Here is a 17,502-nt window from a genome sequence, read left to right as displayed (position 1 = left end):
TCCACCCACAAGAAGCAGAAACATTCTACTATAAGACCAGGGATCCTCCACCCACAAGAAGCAGCAACATTCTACTATAAGACCAGGGATCCTCCACCCACGAGAAGCAGCAACATTCTACTATAAGACCAGGGATCCTCCACCCACAAGAAGCAGCAACATTCTACTATAAGACCAGGGATCCTCTGCCCGTGAGAAGTGGTAACCCTTTACTGTAAGACCAGGGATCCTCTGCCCGTGAGAAGTGGTAACCCTTTACTGTAAGATCAGGGATCCTACACCCACTAGAAGCAGCAACATTCTACTATAAGACCAGGGATCCTCCACCCACAAGAAGCAGGGACTGTCTACTATAAGACCAGGGATTCTCTACCCACAAGAAGCAGGGACTGTCTACTATAAGACCAGGGATTCTCTACCCACAAGAAGCAGGGACTGTCTACTATAAGACCAGGGATCCTCTGCCCGTGAGAAGTGGTAACCCTCTACTGTAAGACCAGGGATCCTCTGCCCGTGAGAAGTGGTAACCCTTTACTGTAAGATCAGGGATCCTACACCCACTAGAAGCAGCAACATTCTACTATAAGACCAGGGATCCTCCACCCACAAGAAGCAGGGACTGTCTACTATAAGACCAGGGATTCTCTACCCACAAGAAGCAGGGACTGTCTACTATAAGACCAGGGATCCTCTGCCCGTGAGAAGTGGTAACCCTCTACTGTAAGACCAGGGATCCTCCGCCCACTAGAAGATCTAGTGATCCATACATCTCCAATATACTTTATACAAATGTTGACCCCCATCTACTGCCAGACGTGTTTGTGTACGGAGGACAGATGTCCCCTCGCTCGCAGTCACCTGTTATAGACGTCTTTGTTCAGCCCCAGGGCAGACACCTTGATCACCCGCTGGGCGCTCACTAGACAGTTCCGAGCTGCCAGGTCCTTATGCACAAAGCGATGATTGGAGAGATGCTCCATTCCCAGAGCCACCTGAGAGCACAGTGCCACCTAGAAGAGAGAAGACAATGGTAGGGCGGCATTCAGACAGTCGCCATAATGGCAATGACCGCACCATACAGAGCACACCGCAGAAGCCTCGGGACCAATAGAATATCACCTCCCCAATTCTCCCTCCATCATCCCAATGTCTTGCCTTCTGCTTTGTGCTCAGAGGCTTCATCTTCTCATCTTTGCTCTTGGAGATTCTAAGAAATTGTTTCAGGTCGCCCTAAAATAGAGAAGATGAGATGCAATGATTCACCGGCATCTCATGGGGTTGGTGTGTGCTGATAAGGAGGGCCACAAAATCCCAGCTCAGCCTCAATCCCTTACAATTCAGGACTCACCAGGTCCACATACTCCAGGACCATGTAGTGTGGTTCAGCCTCGCGGCACTGACCGAGTAGTCGCACCACGTTATTGTGACTGAGTTTGGAGAACATGTCCAGCTCCCGCCTGAAGTCCATCTGTAGCTGCTCATCACGTGTCTGCAAGGCCTTCACCACAACTACTGCATCTTTGGAGCCAGAGTCGATGCCTTGAGCCTTTGCCAAGAAAACTTCTCCAAATTCACCGCGACCTACAGTGAAGAAGACGAGGCCGAGCTCAGTGATCAGGAAAGGGGCCAAACCCGAATGTGGGCCGGGGCGGCTCTTACCCAAAGTGGTGATGGCGTGCAGGTTGGAGCGTGGGAAGTTGATCTTGTCTCCACAGCTCATTCTCTTGTTCCCCAGGGTGGTCAGTGGAAGTTCCTCCTGGATCTCTGCAGTCATTTGCCCGTTCTGTAGTGTAGCGCCCCCTGAGGAAAAGAAAACCATCAGCACCATTCAGTGACGCTGAAAGGAATAGGATTAACCCTATCCCGTCCCCTCACCGTTCAGGCACTCCATCTCTGGCTCCTCGCCCTCATTCTTGCTCAGTCGTTTTGATTTCCGACGTTTCTTGCAGTAGAACATGAGCCCAAGGACGATGATGATGTACGCCACCGCCGCGCCCACTGACAACCCGATGGTCTGGATCATCTTGTATGGAGTGCTGGTGTCAGGATCTGACCTCATGGGTTTATCTGGAACAAAATGTCTGAGAATCATGATATAAAGGAGGAAGGATCGATTCTCCATAACTGATGTAGAGAGGCTCTGGGATCGATTCTCCATAACTGATTTATGTAGAGAGGCTCTGGGATCGATTCTCCATAACTGATTTATGTAGAGAGGCTCTGGGATCTAGTCCCAACATCTGATTTATGTAGAGAGGCTCTGGGATCTATTCCCAATACCTGATTTATGTAGAGAGGCTCTGGGATCTATTCCCAATACCTGATTTATGTAGTGAGGCTCTGGAATCTATTCCCAGTACCTGATTTATGTAGAGAGGCTCTGGGATCTATTCCCAATACCTGATTTATGCAGAGGCTCTTGGATCTATTCCAAATACCTGATTTATGTAGAGAGGCTCTGGGATCGATTCTCCATAACTGATTTATGTAGAGAGGCTCTGGGATCTATACTCCATAACTGATTTATGTAGAGAGGCTCTGGGATCGATTCTCCATAACTGATTTATGTAGAGAGGCTCTGGGATCTATTCTCCATAACTGATTTATGTAGAGAGGCTCTGGGATCTAGTCCCAATATCTGATTTATGTAGAGAGGCTTTGGGATCGATTCCCAATACCTGATTTATGTAGAGAGGCGCTGGGATCTATTCCCAATACGATTTATGTAGAGAGGCTCTGGGATCGATTCTTCATAACTGATTTATGTAGAGGCTCTGGGATCTAGTCCCAATATCTGATTTATGTAGAGGCTCTGGGATCTATTCCCAATACCTGATATATGTAGAGAGGCTCTGGGATCTATTCCCAATATCTGATTTATGTAGAGAGGCTCTGGGATAAAGTCCCAATACCTGATTTATGTAGAGAAGGTCTGGGATCTATTCCCAATACCTGATTTATGTAGAGAGGCTCTGGGATCTATTCCCAATACCCGATTTATGTAGAGAGGCTCTGGGATCGATTCTCTAACTGATTTATGTAGAGAGGCTCTGGGATCTATTCCCAATACCCGATTTATGTAGAGAGGCTCTGGGATCTATTCCCAATACCCGATTTATGTAGAGAGGCTCTGGGATCGATTCTCTAACTGATTTATGTAGAGAGGCTCTGGGATCTATTCCTAATACCTGATTTATGTAGAGAAGGTCTGGGATCTATTCCCAATACCTGATTTATGTAGAGAAGGTCTGGGATCTATTCCCAATACCTGATTTATGTAGAGAGGCGCTGGGATCGATTCTCTAACTGATTTATGTAGAGAGGCTCTGGGATCTATTCCCAATACCTGATTTATGTAGAGAAGGTCTGGGATCTATTCCCAATACCTGATTTATGTAGAGAGGCTCTGGGATCTATTCCCAATACCTGATTTATGTAGAGAGGCTCTGGGATCTATTCCCAATACCTGATTTATGTAGAGAGGCTCTGGGATCTATTCCCAATACCTGATTTATGTAGAGAAGGTCTGGGATCTATTCCCAATACCTGATTTATGTAGAGAAGGTCTGGGATCTATTCCCAATACCTGATTTATGTAGAGAAGGTCTGGGATCTATTCCCAATACCTGATTTATGTAGAGAGGCTCTGGGATCTATTCCCAATACCTGATTTATGTAGAGAGGCTCTGGGATCTATTCCCAATACCTGATTTATGTAGAGAAGGTCTGGGATCTATTCCCAATACCTGATTTATGCAGAGAGGCTCTGGGATCTATTCCCAATACCTGATTTATGTAGAGAGGCTCTGGGATCTATTCCCAATACCTGATTTATGTAGAGAAGGTCTGGGATCTATTCCCAATACCTGATTTATGTAGAGAGGCGCTGGGATCTATTCCCAATACCTGATTTATGTAGAGAGGCGCTGGGATCGATTCTCTAACTGATTTATGTAGAGAGGCTCTGGGATCTATTCCCAATACCTGATTTATGTAGAGAAGGTCTGGGATCTATTCCCAATACCTGATTTATGTAGAGAGGCTCTGGGATCTATTCCCAATACCTGATTTATGTAGAGGCTCTGGGATCTATTCCCAATACCTGATTTATGTAGAGGCTCTGGGATCTATTCCCAATACCTGATTTATGTAGAGAAGGTCTGGGATCTATTCCCAATACCTGATTTATGTAGAGAGGCTCTGGGATCTATTCCCAATACCTGATTTATGTAGAGAGGTTCTGGGATCTATTCCCAAAACCTGATTTATGTAAAGAGGCTCTGGGATCTAGTCCCAATATCTGATTTATGTAAAGGCTCTGGGATCTATTCCCAATACCTGATTTATGTAGAGGCTCTGGGATCTATTCCCAAAACCTGATTTATGTAGAGAAGCTAAGTGATCTCTGCAGATACGTTTTAGGAGATCTTGGTTGAATCCTTTCTGCCTCCTTCCCTTGTACCCAGGATGATGATGGCGCTCACGTCCAGCTGCCATGATCAGTGACTCTTGGGTCGCATTTAGTCACAGACTCACCGCAGCCTTATAGCAAAGCTCAGCCCTGGGTGGCTCCTCCGCATTGGTGGCTCCTCCCCACCAGCGGCTCCTCCCCACCATTGGTGGCTCCTCCCCACCAGCGGCTCCTCCCCATTGGTGGCTCCTCCCCACCAGCGGCTCCTCCCCATTGGTGGCTCCTTCCCACTCGTGGCTCCTCACCATTGGTGGCTCCTCCCCACCAGCGGCTCCTCACCATTGGTGGCTCCTCCCCACCAGCGGCTCCTCCCCACCAGCGGCTCCTCCCCATTGGTGGCTCCTTCCCACTCGTGGCTCCTCACCATTGGTGGCTCCTCCCCACCAGCGGCTCCTCACCATTGGTGGCTCCTCCCCACCAGCGGCTCCTCCCCATCAGCGGCCATGTGCATTCTTGCCCTTCCCCCTCATGGACTCACCCACTACGTAGAGGAAGGCGTCGCGGTGCTTGATGTTGCAGACGTTTCCGGCGATGCAGGTGAACTTCCCCGAGTCTTCGCTGGACACCTGGTAGATCACCAGGGAACCGTTGGGCATCAGCTGAATCCTGTGAAAGAAGGAAGGAATGGGGAGTGAGAAGACGCGGCCATATGCAGCCGTTAGGACCCGCCTCCGCGGAGCGCATACCCTGGGGCGTACCGGTGATGAGACTTGGTGGCCTCCAGCATGCCGTCCCGTCCTCTCCACTGCACGTGTGGGGTGGGGTGTCCTGCCGCCTGGCAGTGCAGCGTGGCCGTGTGCCCCTGGTAGACCGTGGTGTTCTCAGGCACCACCGTGAAGCTGATGTAGACTGGAGCAGAGGACAGGAGATTACACCCACCCTGACCTGGGAGCTGGGGGCATCACTGACGCTCACGGACCCACCTGCCACCATCAGATGCACAGACGCCCTTATCTGCCCCTGCTGGCTGTTGGAGGCAGCACACGTGTAATTCCCGGCATCGCTGCGGCTGACGCGCTGGAAGTGCAGGTGCCCGGACTGCGAGTCCACGTGAGACGGAAGAGCGCTGCCATCTGTCAGCGGAGAACGGGAGAGAACAGTCAATCACCACCACCAGCCACGGCCCTGCACCCACACGTCCCAGCATGCACCACGGCCCGAGCCCTGCACCCACACGTCCCAGCATGCACCACGGCCCGAGCCCTGCACCCACACCACATGTCCCAGCATGCACCACGGCCCGAGCCCTGCACCCACACCACATGTCCCAGCATGCTCCACGGCTCGAGCCCTGCACCCACACATGTCCCAGCATGCTCCACGGCTCGAGCCCTGCACCCACACCACATGTCCCAGCATGCACCACGGCCCGAGCCCTGCACCCACACCACATGTCCCAGCATGCACCACGGCGCGAGCCCTGCACCCACACCACATGTCCCAGCATGCTCCACGGCCCGAGCCCTGCACCCACACATGTCCCAGCATGCACCACGGCCCAAGCCCTGCACCCACACCACATGTCCCAGCATGCACCACGGCCCAAGCCCTGCACCCACACCACATGTCCCAGCATGCTCCACGGCCCGAGCCCTGCACGCACACATGTCCCAGCATGCACCACGGCCCGAGCCCTGCACCCACACCACATGTCCCAGCATGCACCACGGCTCGAGCCCTGCACCCACACCACATGTCCTAGCATGCACCACGGCGCGAGCCCTGCACCCACACCACATGTCCCAGCATGCTCCACGGCCCGAGCCCTGCACGCACACATGTCCCAGCATGCTCCACGGCTCGAGCCCTGCACCCACACCACATGTCCCAGCATGCACCACGGCTCGAGCCCTGCACCCACACCACATGTCCCAGCATGCACCACAGCCCAAGCCCTGCACCCACACCACATGTCCCAGCATGCACCACGGCCCGAGCCCTGCACCCACACCACATGTCCCAGCATGCACCACGGCGCGAGCCCTGCACCCACACCACATGTCCCAGCATGCACCCCGGCCTGAGCCCTGCACCCACACCACATGTCCCAGCATGCACCACGGCGCGAGCCCTGCACCCACACCACATGTCCCAGCATGTTCCACGGCTCGAGCCCTGCACCCACACATGTCCCAGCATGCACCACGGCCCAAGCCCTGCACCCACACCACATGTCCCAGCATGCACCACAGCCCAAGCCCTGCACCCACACCACATGTCCCAGCATGCACCACGGCGCGAGCCCTGCATCCACACCACATGTCCCAGCATGCACCACGGCGCGAGCCCTGCACCCACACCACATGTCCCAGCATGCACCACGGCCCAAGCCCTGCACCCACACCACATGTCCCAGCATGCACCCCGGCCTGAGCCCTGCACCCACACATGTCCCAGCATGCACCACGGCCCGAGCCCTGCACTCACACCACATATCCCAGCATGGGCTCAGGTGCATGCTGGGACTTGTACTGACCTGCCTTCAACCACTGTATGGTGGGCTTCTCGCGGCCAGTGGCGGAGCAGTGCACCGTGGCCTCTCTGTCCAGCTCCATACACTGCTGGGGTTGGGGGGGAGGGGTGAACTTTAAATTCTCTGCAGCACAAAGGACATAAGTTGAAGAACCTCCAGCATGATGGCCGTCAGAATGGCATGGCAGAGACAAGCACTCGCTCACCCTGCACCAGGACCCGCGCCTGCGCCTCTATGCTGCCCGCAGGCGTGCTGCTCATACAGGTGTAGACCGTGCCGTCATAAACCTCCACGTTCACAATCTTCAGAGTCCCGTTCTGGAAGACCTCGTAACGAGAGTCCTGTGAAAAGGGGCCATGAAAGTAAGCACTGACCGATTCAGGTGACGCAGATGACCAGTGAGGGCCACAAATGAGATCCAGACACTCACCTCCCCGAAGATGGGGATTCCATTACGGTACCAGGAGACACTCGGCTCCAGGGAAGCTCGGCTAAGACAGTGAAGATATCCAGACCGCCCCTCATCCATCCCTGTGTCCCGAGGCCTCTCCACCCACTGTGGAGGCGCTAGATGATGGGAGGAAGAGTGAGAGGCCGAAAAACGAGAGCGAGGGGAACAGGAGCTGATAAGAGCGAGCAAGGGGAGGGAGGGAGAGGGGGAGAGAGAGAGGGAGGTGGGAGGAAGTGACGAGAGAGAGCGAGAGGCGGGAAGAGGCGACGAGAGGCGGGAGGAGGTGACGAGAGAGAGCGAGAGGTGGGAGGAGGTGGCGAGAGAGAGCGAGAGGTGGGAGGAAGTGACGAGAGAGAGCGAGAGGCGGGAAGAGGCGACGAGAGGCGGGAGGAGGTGACGAGAGAGAGCGAGAGGTGGGAGGAGGTGGCGAGAGAGAGCGAGAGGTGGGAGGAAGTGACGAGAGAGAGCGAGAGGCGGGAAGAGGCGACGAGAGGCGGGAGGAGGTGACGAGAGAGAGCGAGAGGTGGGAGGAGGTGACGAGAGAGAGCGAGAGGTGGGAGCAGGTGACGAGAGAGAGCGAGAGGTGGGAGGAAGTGACGAGAGAGAGCGAGAGGTGGAAAGAGGAGACGAGAGAGAGAGAGGTGGGAAGAGGAGACGAGAGAGAGCGAGAGGTGGGAGGAGGTGGCGAGAGAGAGCGAGAGGTGGGAGGAAGTGACGAGAGAGAGCGAGAGGCGGGAAGAGGCGACGAGAGGCGGGAGGAGGTGACGAGAGAGAGCGAGAGGTGGGAGGAGGTGACGAGAGAGAGCGAGAGGTGGGAGCAGGTGACGAGAGAGAGCGAGAGGTGGGAGGAAGTGACGAGAGAGAGCGAGAGGTGGAAAGAGGAGACGAGAGAGAGAGAGGTGGGAAGAGGAGACGAGAGAGAGTGAGAGGTGGGAGGAAGTGACGAGAGAGAGCGAGAGGTGGGAGGAGGTGACGAGAGAGAGCGAGAGGTGGGAGGAGGTGACGAGAGAGAGTGAGAGGTGGAAAGAGGAGACGAGAGAGAGTGAGAGGTGGAAAGAGGAGACGAGAGAGAGTGAGAGGTGGGAGGAAGTGACGAGAGAGAGCGAGAGGTGGGAAGAGGTGACAAGAGAGCAAGGGGCACGAGAAGGTGACGAGAGAGAGCGAGAGGTGGGAGGAGGTGACGAGAGAGAGTGAGAGGTGGGAGGAGGTGACGAGAGAGAGTGAGAGGTGGGAGGAAGTGACGAGAGAGAGTGAGAGGTGGGAGGAGGTGACGAGAGAGAGCGAGAGGTGGGAGGAGGTGACGAGAGAGAGGTGGGAGGAGGTGACGAGAGAGAGTGAGAGGTGGGAGGAAGTGACGAGAGAGAGTGAGAGGTGGGAGGAGGTGACGAGAGAGAGCGAGAGGTGGGAGGAGGTGACGAGAGAGAGTGAGAGGTGGGAGGAAGTGACGAGAGAGAGTGAGAGGTGGGAGGAGGTGACGAGAGAGCAAGGGGCACGAGAAGGTGACGAGAGAGAGCGAGAGGTGGGAGGAGGTGACGAGAGAGAGTGAGAGGTGGGAGGAGATGACGAGAGAGAGCGAGAGGTGGAAAGAGGAGACGAGAGAGAGAGAGGTGGGAAGAGGAGACGAGAGAGAGTGAGAGGTGGGAGGAAGTGACGAGAGAGAGCGAGAGGTGGGAGGAGGTGACGAGAGAGAGCGAGAGGTGGGAGGAGGTGACGAGAGAGAGTGAGAGGTGGAAAGAGGAGACGAGAGAGAGTGAGAGGTGGAAAGAGGAGACGAGAGAGAGTGAGAGGTGGGAGGAAGTGACGAGAGAGAGCGAGAGGTGGGAAGAGGTGACAAGAGAGCAAGGGGCACGAGAAGGTGACGAGAGGGTGTGAGCGACAGGAGGGGATGAGAGAGCAAGGGAAGGGATGAGCTAACGAGAGAGCGGCGGGGGGAGATGATGAGAGTGTGTGAGCGAGGGGCGGGAGGAGGTGACTAGAGAGAACGAGCGAAGGGCAGAAGGTGACAAGAGAAAGCGTGAGTGTGATGAGGGAACAGCCGCCATCTTTGGACAGGCATGCTATCAGATTGGTGTGACTCCATTTTGTCTCCTGGTCACAGGAGTGCTCCTGGCCCCCACCTTTGCTAATGAATAGAGTTCCTATTAGTATGCTAACGGGCTGAGCTCAGTGTAAACTGTAGATAGTATTTCAAAGCTGTGAGGAAACCACGCCACCAGGGGGCTTGGAAATGCTTGGGGGCTTAATTAAAACACGCATGCCAAGTGGCCACTGGATACACATCTATTATGGCAGCCCAGTCGAACCGTCTCCAACATGGAATTGTGAATTATGGACGCATCGTCCGAGGTACAGGCTCATAAAAAAATATTCTCCTTGCCCTAAAGAAATTGTGCATCCAACAGTGCAACTCCCGTGGCGGTGGAAGGTCTGAAACCCGAGATATAGGGATCAGCCTCCCACAGGGACCGAATGGGTCCAGGTTTGATCCCAGTACGACCGGCAGAACAAACCACAGGCGCTGGTACTGCCCGTGTGCTGATCCGATCATCCTGAGAGAAGTTATCCCATTTATTAGATATTGGAATAAATCTTGCAGGGAGGCAGAGGGGGTGGAGATTGCTAAGCCCACCCAGCTGCAGGCGGGGGGGCTCAGCCAGGTTTAAGAAGCTGAGGTCTCTGGGGGACTCTCACTCCACAGAAGAAGATCATGCTGATATCTTAAGGAACCGGGTATGCCAGCCAGAGGGGAGCAAGCACACGCTTTCTGGGGGCTGCCCGGCAACTAAGTTTTGGACCTGCGGAATGCTGCGCCCCCCCCGGCTTCCACAAGCGACCTTCAACCTGGTAAATTGACCTCCAGCTTTATACCTTTAAGCCTTGTATTATTGTTGTTATATTGTACTCTGACTAATTCTTGATATATTTTGACTGTATATTTCTTGTAATTATCTAGTGCACCCTTAAGGCAATTAAATCATAAATTAATTTTGGGCTGATCCTTTTACTCTGATTGTGAATCTTAGAATACCCAGTGTGGGTAACAGGGCAGTCTCCCCGGCGGCCATTTGCTCTAGGTGCAGTTCCCTGACTGACCTGAGAGACAAAGGGGGCGCCGGAGAGCTGGGCCTGTGTAGTGACGTCACGGATTGGTGACGTGGGAGGAAGGGGTAATCCTTCACAGTGAGTGAGGGGCAGGAGGAGGTAACGAGAGCGTGATCGAGGGATGGGAGGAGGTGACAACAGAGAGAGCGAGGGGCAGAAGGAGGTGACGAGAGAGAGCGAGAGGTGGGAGGAGGTGACGAGAGACAGCGAGGGGCACGAGAGAGGGTGAGCGACAGGAGGGGACGAGAGAGCAAGGAAAGGGATGAGATAACGAGAGAGAGCGAGGGGCGAGAGGAGGTGACTAGAGAGCAAGCGAGGGGCAGATGGTGACAAGAGAAAGCGTGAGCGAAGGGCAGGAGGAGGTAACGAGAGCACAATCGAGGGATGGGAGGAGGCGACAACAGAGCGAGCAAGGGGTGTGAGGAGCTGACAAGAGAGTGAAGGGCGGGAGGAGGTGACGAGAGAAAGTGGTGGGAGGAGGCTGACAACAGAGCGAGGGGCACGAGAAGATGACGAGAGAACAAGGGGCACGAGAAGGTGACGAGAGAGGGCGACCGACAGGAGGGGATGAGAGAGACAGCGAGGGAAGGAGATGATGAGAGTGTGTAAGCGAGGGGCGGGAGGAGGTGACGAGAGCGCGAGGGGTGGGAGGAGGTAATGAGAGAGAAAGCAAGAGGGGTGGGAAGAGGACTGACTAGAGAGAGCGAGGGAAGAGGTGATGAGAAAGAGCGCGAGCAGAGGGAGAAGGTGGTGAGCAAGGGGCAGGAAGAGAGTATGAGAGAGACAGAGTGAAATGTGGGAGGAACGTGCGAGGGAGGAGGGGGCGAACGAGCGGCGGGAGGAGGGGGCGAACGAGCGGCGGAAGGAGGGGGCGAACGAGCGGCGGAAGGAGGGGGCGAGCGAGCGGCGGAAGGAGGGGGCGAGCGAGCGGCGGAAGGAGGGGGCGAGCGAGCGGCGGAAAGAGGGGGCGAGCGAGAGGCGGAAAGAGGGGGCGAGCGAGAGGCGGAAAGAGGGGGCGAGCGAGAGGCGGAAGGAGGGGGCGAGCGAGAGGCGGAAGGAGGGGGCGAGCGAGAGGCGGAAGGAGGGGGGCGAGCGAGAGGCGGAAGGAGGGGGGCGAGCGAGAGGCGGAAGGAGGGGGCGAGCGAGAGGCGGAAGGAGGGGGCGAGCGAGAGGCGGAAGGAGGGGGCGAGCGAGAGGCGGAAGGAGGGGGCGAGCGAGAGGCGGAAGGAGGGGGCGAGCGAGAGGCGGAAGGAGGGGGCGAGCGAGAGGCGGAAGGAGGGGGCGAGCGAGAGGCGGAAGGAGGGGGCGAGCGAGAGGCGGAAGGAGGGGGCGAGCGAGAGGCGGAAGGAGGGGGAGAGCGAGAGGCGGAAGGAGGGGGAGAGCGAGAGGCGGAAGGAGGGGGAGAGCGAGAGGCGGAAGGAGGGGGAGAGCGAGAGGCGGAAGGAGGGGGAGAGCGAGAGGCGGAAGGAGGGGGAGAGCGAGAGGCGGAAGGAGGGTGACCGAGAGGCGAAAGAGGGGGGAAACGAGCGAGAGGATGAAGAAAGAGGGGCCAGCGAGAAGCGGAGGTGAGCGAGGAGTAATAGGACCGGGTCATGAGACTTACTCGCCACGGTGACCTGTATGTCCTGTTTGCGCTTCCCCGCTGTGTTGGAGGCCTGGCAGCTGTACGTTCCTGCGTCCATCTCACTTATGGGACTGAAGACTAAATCGTTGGCGTCCTGGTGCACCCGGCCCTGTGCTGGTATTCGCTGTCCGCTCCTTGTCCACCACACAGTGGGCAGCGGCTGGCCTCGTGGCCGATCACACGTGATACGCTGTATAGTGTCTGCGATCAGGACCCGCGGGTAGAATGGTGGCATCTCGTCTATCTCTGTGGAAAATGTAAGACGTCAGAAAGGCTGACGAGCGCCCACAGAGCTGACACTCAAATCTCACCTGCCAAGCTAAGAGTGGCCTTGAGGACCACCTGCGTCCCCCTCAGTCCAGTGCCCACACAGCGATAAGTCCCGTTATTGCGCTGTCTCACGGAGGTGATGAGCAAAGAGCCATTCTGGAAAACTGTAATCCTGCAGGAAGGAGGCGCAAAACATTCACCAGTAAAGACGGGAGACTGAAGCCTCCACCACCCGGCCTCCACCAGTGTAACGTGTCACTGCCCCCACACCGCCTGGCCTCCACCAGTGTAAGACGTCCCCTGCCGTCGCTCACCGGGACTTGTTACTCAGTGGAGTATCTCTAAAAAACCACTCAAGAGTTGGTGGTGGGACGGCGGAGAATCGGCAGTGGAAAATGGCGTCCTCATTCTCCATCACAATCTGATCCTCAGGTCCAACCTCCACCTGCGGAAAACTCTCATCTACGGGAGCAAATAGAGGACAACGTCTGACACCACATCACAAGACCCACGTACTACACCCGCCAAACACAGGACCCCCCTACTACACCCGTCACACACAGAACCCCCTACTACACCCGTCACACACAGAACCCCCTACTACACCCGTCACACACAGGACCCCCCGTACTACACCCGCCAAACACAGGACCCCCCGTACTACACCCGTCACACACAGAACCCCCTACTACACCCGCCAAACACAGGACCCCCTAAGACACCCGTCACACACAGGACCCCCGTACTACACCCGTCACACACAGAACCCCCTACTACACCCGTCACACACAGAACCCCCGTACTCCACCCGTCACACACAGGACCCCCGTACTCCACCCGTCACACCCAGGACCCCCGTACTACACCCGTCACACCCAGGACCCCCGTACTCCACCCGTCACACCCAGGACCCCCGTACTCCACCCGTCACACCCAGGACCCCCGTACTCCACCCGTCACACCCAGGACCCCCGTACTCCACCCGTCACACCCAGGACCCCCGTACTCCACCCGTCACACCCAGGACTCCCGTACTCCACCCGTCACACCCAGGACCCCCGTACTACACCCGTCACACCCAGGACCCCCGTACTACACCCGTCACACCCAGGACCCCCGTACTACACCCGTCACACCCAGGACCCCCGTACTACACCCATCACACCCAGGACCCCCGTACTACACCCGTCACACCCAGGACCCCCGTACTACACCCGTCACACACAGGACCCCCGTACTACACCCGTCACACACAGGACCCCCGTACTACACCCGTCACACCCAGGACCCCCGTACTACACCCGTCACACCCAGGACCCCCGTACTACACCCGTCACACCCAGGACCCCCGTACTACACCCGTCACACCCAGGACCCCCGTACTACACCCGTCACACCCAGGACCCCCGTACTACACCCGTCACACACATGACCACCGTACTACACCCGCCACACACAGGACCTCCGTACTACACCCGTCACACACAGGACCCCCGTACTACACCCGTCACAGACAGGACCCCCGTACTACACCCGTCACACCCAGGACCCCCGTACTACACCCGTCACACACATGGCCACCGTACTACACCCGCCACACACAGGACCCCCGTACTACACCCGTCACACACAGGACCCCCGTACTACACCCGTCACACACATGACCACCGTACTACACCCGTCACACACAGTAGCCCCAGCACACACAGGACCCCCCACCACACACAGGAGCCCACCACACCGATGATGCTGAGGGTGAAGTTGCGGTTGCTGCAGACGTCTCCCGCCGCGTTGTGTGCACAGCAGTAATACTCGGCGCTGTGGTCGGGGCCGGCGCTCCGGATCGTCAGCGTCCGCTCTTTGCTGTTGATGCTGTAGCTGTGGCCGCTCTCCATCGAGGTTCCGTCTCTGAACCATTGACAGATGGGTCTAGAAATAACAGCGGATGAGAGGACGACAGCGCAGGAAGAGGTGATGGGAGAAATGAAGGGGGCAGGATCTGACCTGGGGTGTCCATCGATGTGGCAGCGCAGAGTGACCGGGGACTGACTCTGGATGTCACTGACGCTGGCCGGACTCTGCAGGGACACCGGACCACTCTCTATCCCTGCAATGTGAACACATGAGCTCTCGCTTCCGCCCCACAGGACTCTCAGCACCCACCAGCCACTTACACTTAATATTGAAGGAGGCGTTGGCGCTGCGCCCCTCCTCGCCAGTGTCCAGGTCCCTCACCACACACTGGAAGCTTCCTGCGTCCCGTCTCCGGTCCACAGCGGTAATAGTCAGACTTCCCGCCTCATGAAAGCGCCGCTCCGTGTCTTTCACAGGAAGCCCGTTCTGCAACCACTCAAACTGCACCCTGGAGGCGCCCTCCACCTCACAGCGCAGGAAAGCACTGCGGCCGTGCAAAGCATCCTGGGAAGATGGCTGCTTGATGAAGACAATGGCGCCACTGGTGCTGACAGCTGAAAAAACAGATAACTGATAGCAAGAACCAACCAACCACAGGCAGTGCCAGCAGCCAGGAACGTGGGCAACAACCGCAGGCAGTGCCAGCAGCCAGGAACGTGGGCGCCAACTGCAGGCAGTGCCAGCAGCCGGGAACGTGGGCACCAACTGCAGGCAGTGCCAGCAGCCGGGAACGTGGGCACCAACTGCAGGCAGTGCCAGCAGCCGGGAATGTGGGCGACAACCACAGGCAGTGCCAGCAGCCAGGAACGTGGGCGCCAACTGCAGGCAGTGCCAGCAGCCAGGAACGTGGGCACCAACAGCAGGCAGTGCCAGCAGCCAGGAACGTGGGCACCAACCGCAGGCAGTGCCAGCAGCCAGGAACGTGGGCACCAACTGCAGGCAGTGCCAGCAGCCAGGAACGTGGGCACCAACCACAGGCAGTGCCAGCAGCCAGGAACGTGGGCGCCAACTGCAGGCAGTGCCAGCAGCCGGGAACATGGGCACCAGATGGAGCTCCGCAGAAGAAGTCTGTAACTAAACCACCCAAATACGGCCAAAAGTGAGAAGTTGGAAAGCGTGCACCACCGCCATCAAAATATCAACACTACAAATACCAGCAGATAAAACCAGCAACGTGACCACTATCCTACTGGTCATGTAGAACAGAGCTAGAGAAGCCGAAACCTGCCACCAATATGGCATCAATGCACCACAGAAGTCATCGCCAGCCAGTCAGAGCACGGGGCCCCGGTAACACCACACGGTGCCACCGGGATAAGACCGAGAACTAGGGCCCAGAAGAAACACAAACAGATGTGAGGAGCGGACAGGCAGGTCACCAGAAACAAGAACCACCTGCTGCAACTGAGAAAGGCCATGAGCTCCTTCCTCCTCCATCTCATCCTCCCCGCTCCTTCCTCCTCCATCTCATCCTCCCCGCTCCTTCCTCCTCCATCTCTCTTTTCTTTCTTCCATCTCTTCTCTCCTCTCCATCTCTCCTCCTCCATCTCTTCTCCATTCCTTCTATCTCCTCCTCCATATCTCTCCCCAAACTCTTCTCTCTCCTCCTCCATCATTTCTCCTCATCTCTTCTCCCCTCTTCCATCTCTCCACAAACTCTTCTCCTCCTCCTCCATTCCTTCTCTCCATCTCTTCTCTCTCCTCCTCCATCTCCCTTCTTTCCACCTCTCTTCTCCCCTCTTCAATCTCCTCTCCTCCTCCTCTATCCTCTTCCATCTCTCTCCCCTTCCGTCCTCCATTACGAGCACTCCGTCCTCTCCATCCTCCCTCTCCCCGGGAGCTCCGTCCGTCCTTCCCTCCAGTGTCCCGGGGTCTCACCGCTCAGCAGCAGGCACAGGGCGGCGCTCGGGCTCATGGCGGCTTCGTCCACACCTCAGCACATCTCGGCGGCGTCTGTCATGGCTCCCGGCCCGATCTCCTTCTCCCACAATCCCCTGCTATCGCTGAAAGGGGCGTGTTCTTCCGCTGAGACGCTGCATGACGTCATCAGCCTGCGCGCTCTCCCACATAAACAGGAACAGGAAGTGTACAGGCGACGGCCGCAGTGGATTCTGGGAACTGAGCAGGAGAACAGCAGGAGACGGAGTGATGGCGGCCGGGCGCGAGGTTTTACTTTATACTTCAACGTGTAGTGGGCGTGTCAGGGGAGTGTCAGTCACTGGGAGCTGCAGCCTGATTGGTTGATCAGGGAAACGAAGGCGGCGCATTCAGGAGCGCGCTCAGTCCCTCAGACAATTACATGGTGGAAGATCGCGGATCCGTATTCTGTCTGTAGTGAGCTGTTCCCTTTATTCCCGGCGGATCCGTATTCTGCCTGTAGCGAGCTGTTCCCTTTATTCCCGGCGGATCCGTATTCTGCCTGTAGCGAGCTGTTCCCTTTATTCCCGGCGGATCCGTATTCTGCCTGTAGCGAGCTGTTCCCTTTATTCCCGGCGGATCCGTATTCTGTCTGTAGTGAGCTGTTCCCTTTATTCCCGGCGGATCCGTATTCTGCCTGTAGTAATCTGTTCCCTTTATTCCCGGCGGATCCGTATTCTGTCTGTAGTGAGCTGTTCCCTTTATTCCCGGGGGATCCGTATTCTGCCTGTAGCGAGCTGTTCCCTTTATTCCCGGCGGATCCGTATTCTGCCTGTAGTGAGCTGTTCCCTTTATTCCCGGCGGATCCGTATTCTGTCTGTAGTGAGCTGTTCCCTTTATTCCCGGCGGATCCGTATTCTGCCTGTAGCGAGCTGTTCCCTTTATTCCCGGCGGATCCGTATTCTGTCTGTAGTGAGCTGTTCCCTTTATTCCCGGCGGATCCGTATTCTGCCTGTAGTGAGCTGTTCCCTTTATTCCCGGCGGATCCGTATTCTGTCTGTAGTGAGCTGTTCCCTTTATTCCCGGCGGATCCGTATTCTGTCTGTAGTGAGCTGTTCCCTTTATTCCCGGCGGATCCGTATTCTGCCTGTAGTAATCTGTTCCCTTTATTCCCGGCGGATCCGTATTCTGCCTGTAGCGAGCTGTTCCCTTTATTCCCGGCGGATCCGTATTCTGCCTGTAGTGAGCTGTTCCCTTTATTCCCGGCGGATCCGTATTCTGCCTGTAGCGAGCTGTTCCCTTTATTCCCGGCGGATCCGTATTCTGTCTGTAGTGAGCTG

General features: G+C 56.6%; 1 protein-coding gene across 1 annotated transcript in view; it reads right to left on the bottom strand.

Moving 5' to 3' along the window:
• The window catches only part of PTK7 (protein tyrosine kinase 7 (inactive)), a 35,688-nt gene extending 19,360 nt beyond the window's left edge, over positions 1–16,328 (bottom strand). The window contains exons 1-18 of the mRNA XM_069768213.1: positions 16,184–16,328; positions 14,566–14,859; positions 14,396–14,498; positions 14,133–14,320; positions 12,706–12,853; positions 12,433–12,563; positions 12,101–12,367; positions 7,375–7,511; positions 7,150–7,285; positions 6,948–7,067; positions 5,395–5,544; positions 5,170–5,320; positions 4,950–5,077; positions 1,876–2,067; positions 1,660–1,800; positions 1,349–1,581; positions 1,156–1,230; positions 859–1,010 (exon numbers count right to left, since the gene is read on the bottom strand). Coding sequence (XP_069624314.1) covers positions 859–1,010; positions 1,156–1,230; positions 1,349–1,581; positions 1,660–1,800; positions 1,876–2,067; positions 4,950–5,077; positions 5,170–5,320; positions 5,395–5,544; positions 6,948–7,067; positions 7,150–7,285; positions 7,375–7,511; positions 12,101–12,367; positions 12,433–12,563; positions 12,706–12,853; positions 14,133–14,320; positions 14,396–14,498; positions 14,566–14,859; positions 16,184–16,220 — 2,783 coding nt within the window. The 5' untranslated portion in view covers positions 16,221–16,328. The remainder of the gene's footprint in view (positions 1–858; positions 1,011–1,155; positions 1,231–1,348; positions 1,582–1,659; positions 1,801–1,875; positions 2,068–4,949; positions 5,078–5,169; positions 5,321–5,394; positions 5,545–6,947; positions 7,068–7,149; positions 7,286–7,374; positions 7,512–12,100; positions 12,368–12,432; positions 12,564–12,705; positions 12,854–14,132; positions 14,321–14,395; positions 14,499–14,565; positions 14,860–16,183) is intronic.
• Positions 16,329–17,502: the final 1,174 nt, after the last annotated feature.

This window comes from Ranitomeya imitator, chromosome 5 (genome assembly GCF_032444005.1).
Source record: "Ranitomeya imitator isolate aRanImi1 chromosome 5, aRanImi1.pri, whole genome shotgun sequence".
In the NCBI taxonomy this organism is placed as follows: Eukaryota; Metazoa; Chordata; class Amphibia; order Anura; family Dendrobatidae; genus Ranitomeya; species Ranitomeya imitator.
This window is presented reverse-complemented; position numbering and strand designations above follow the sequence as displayed.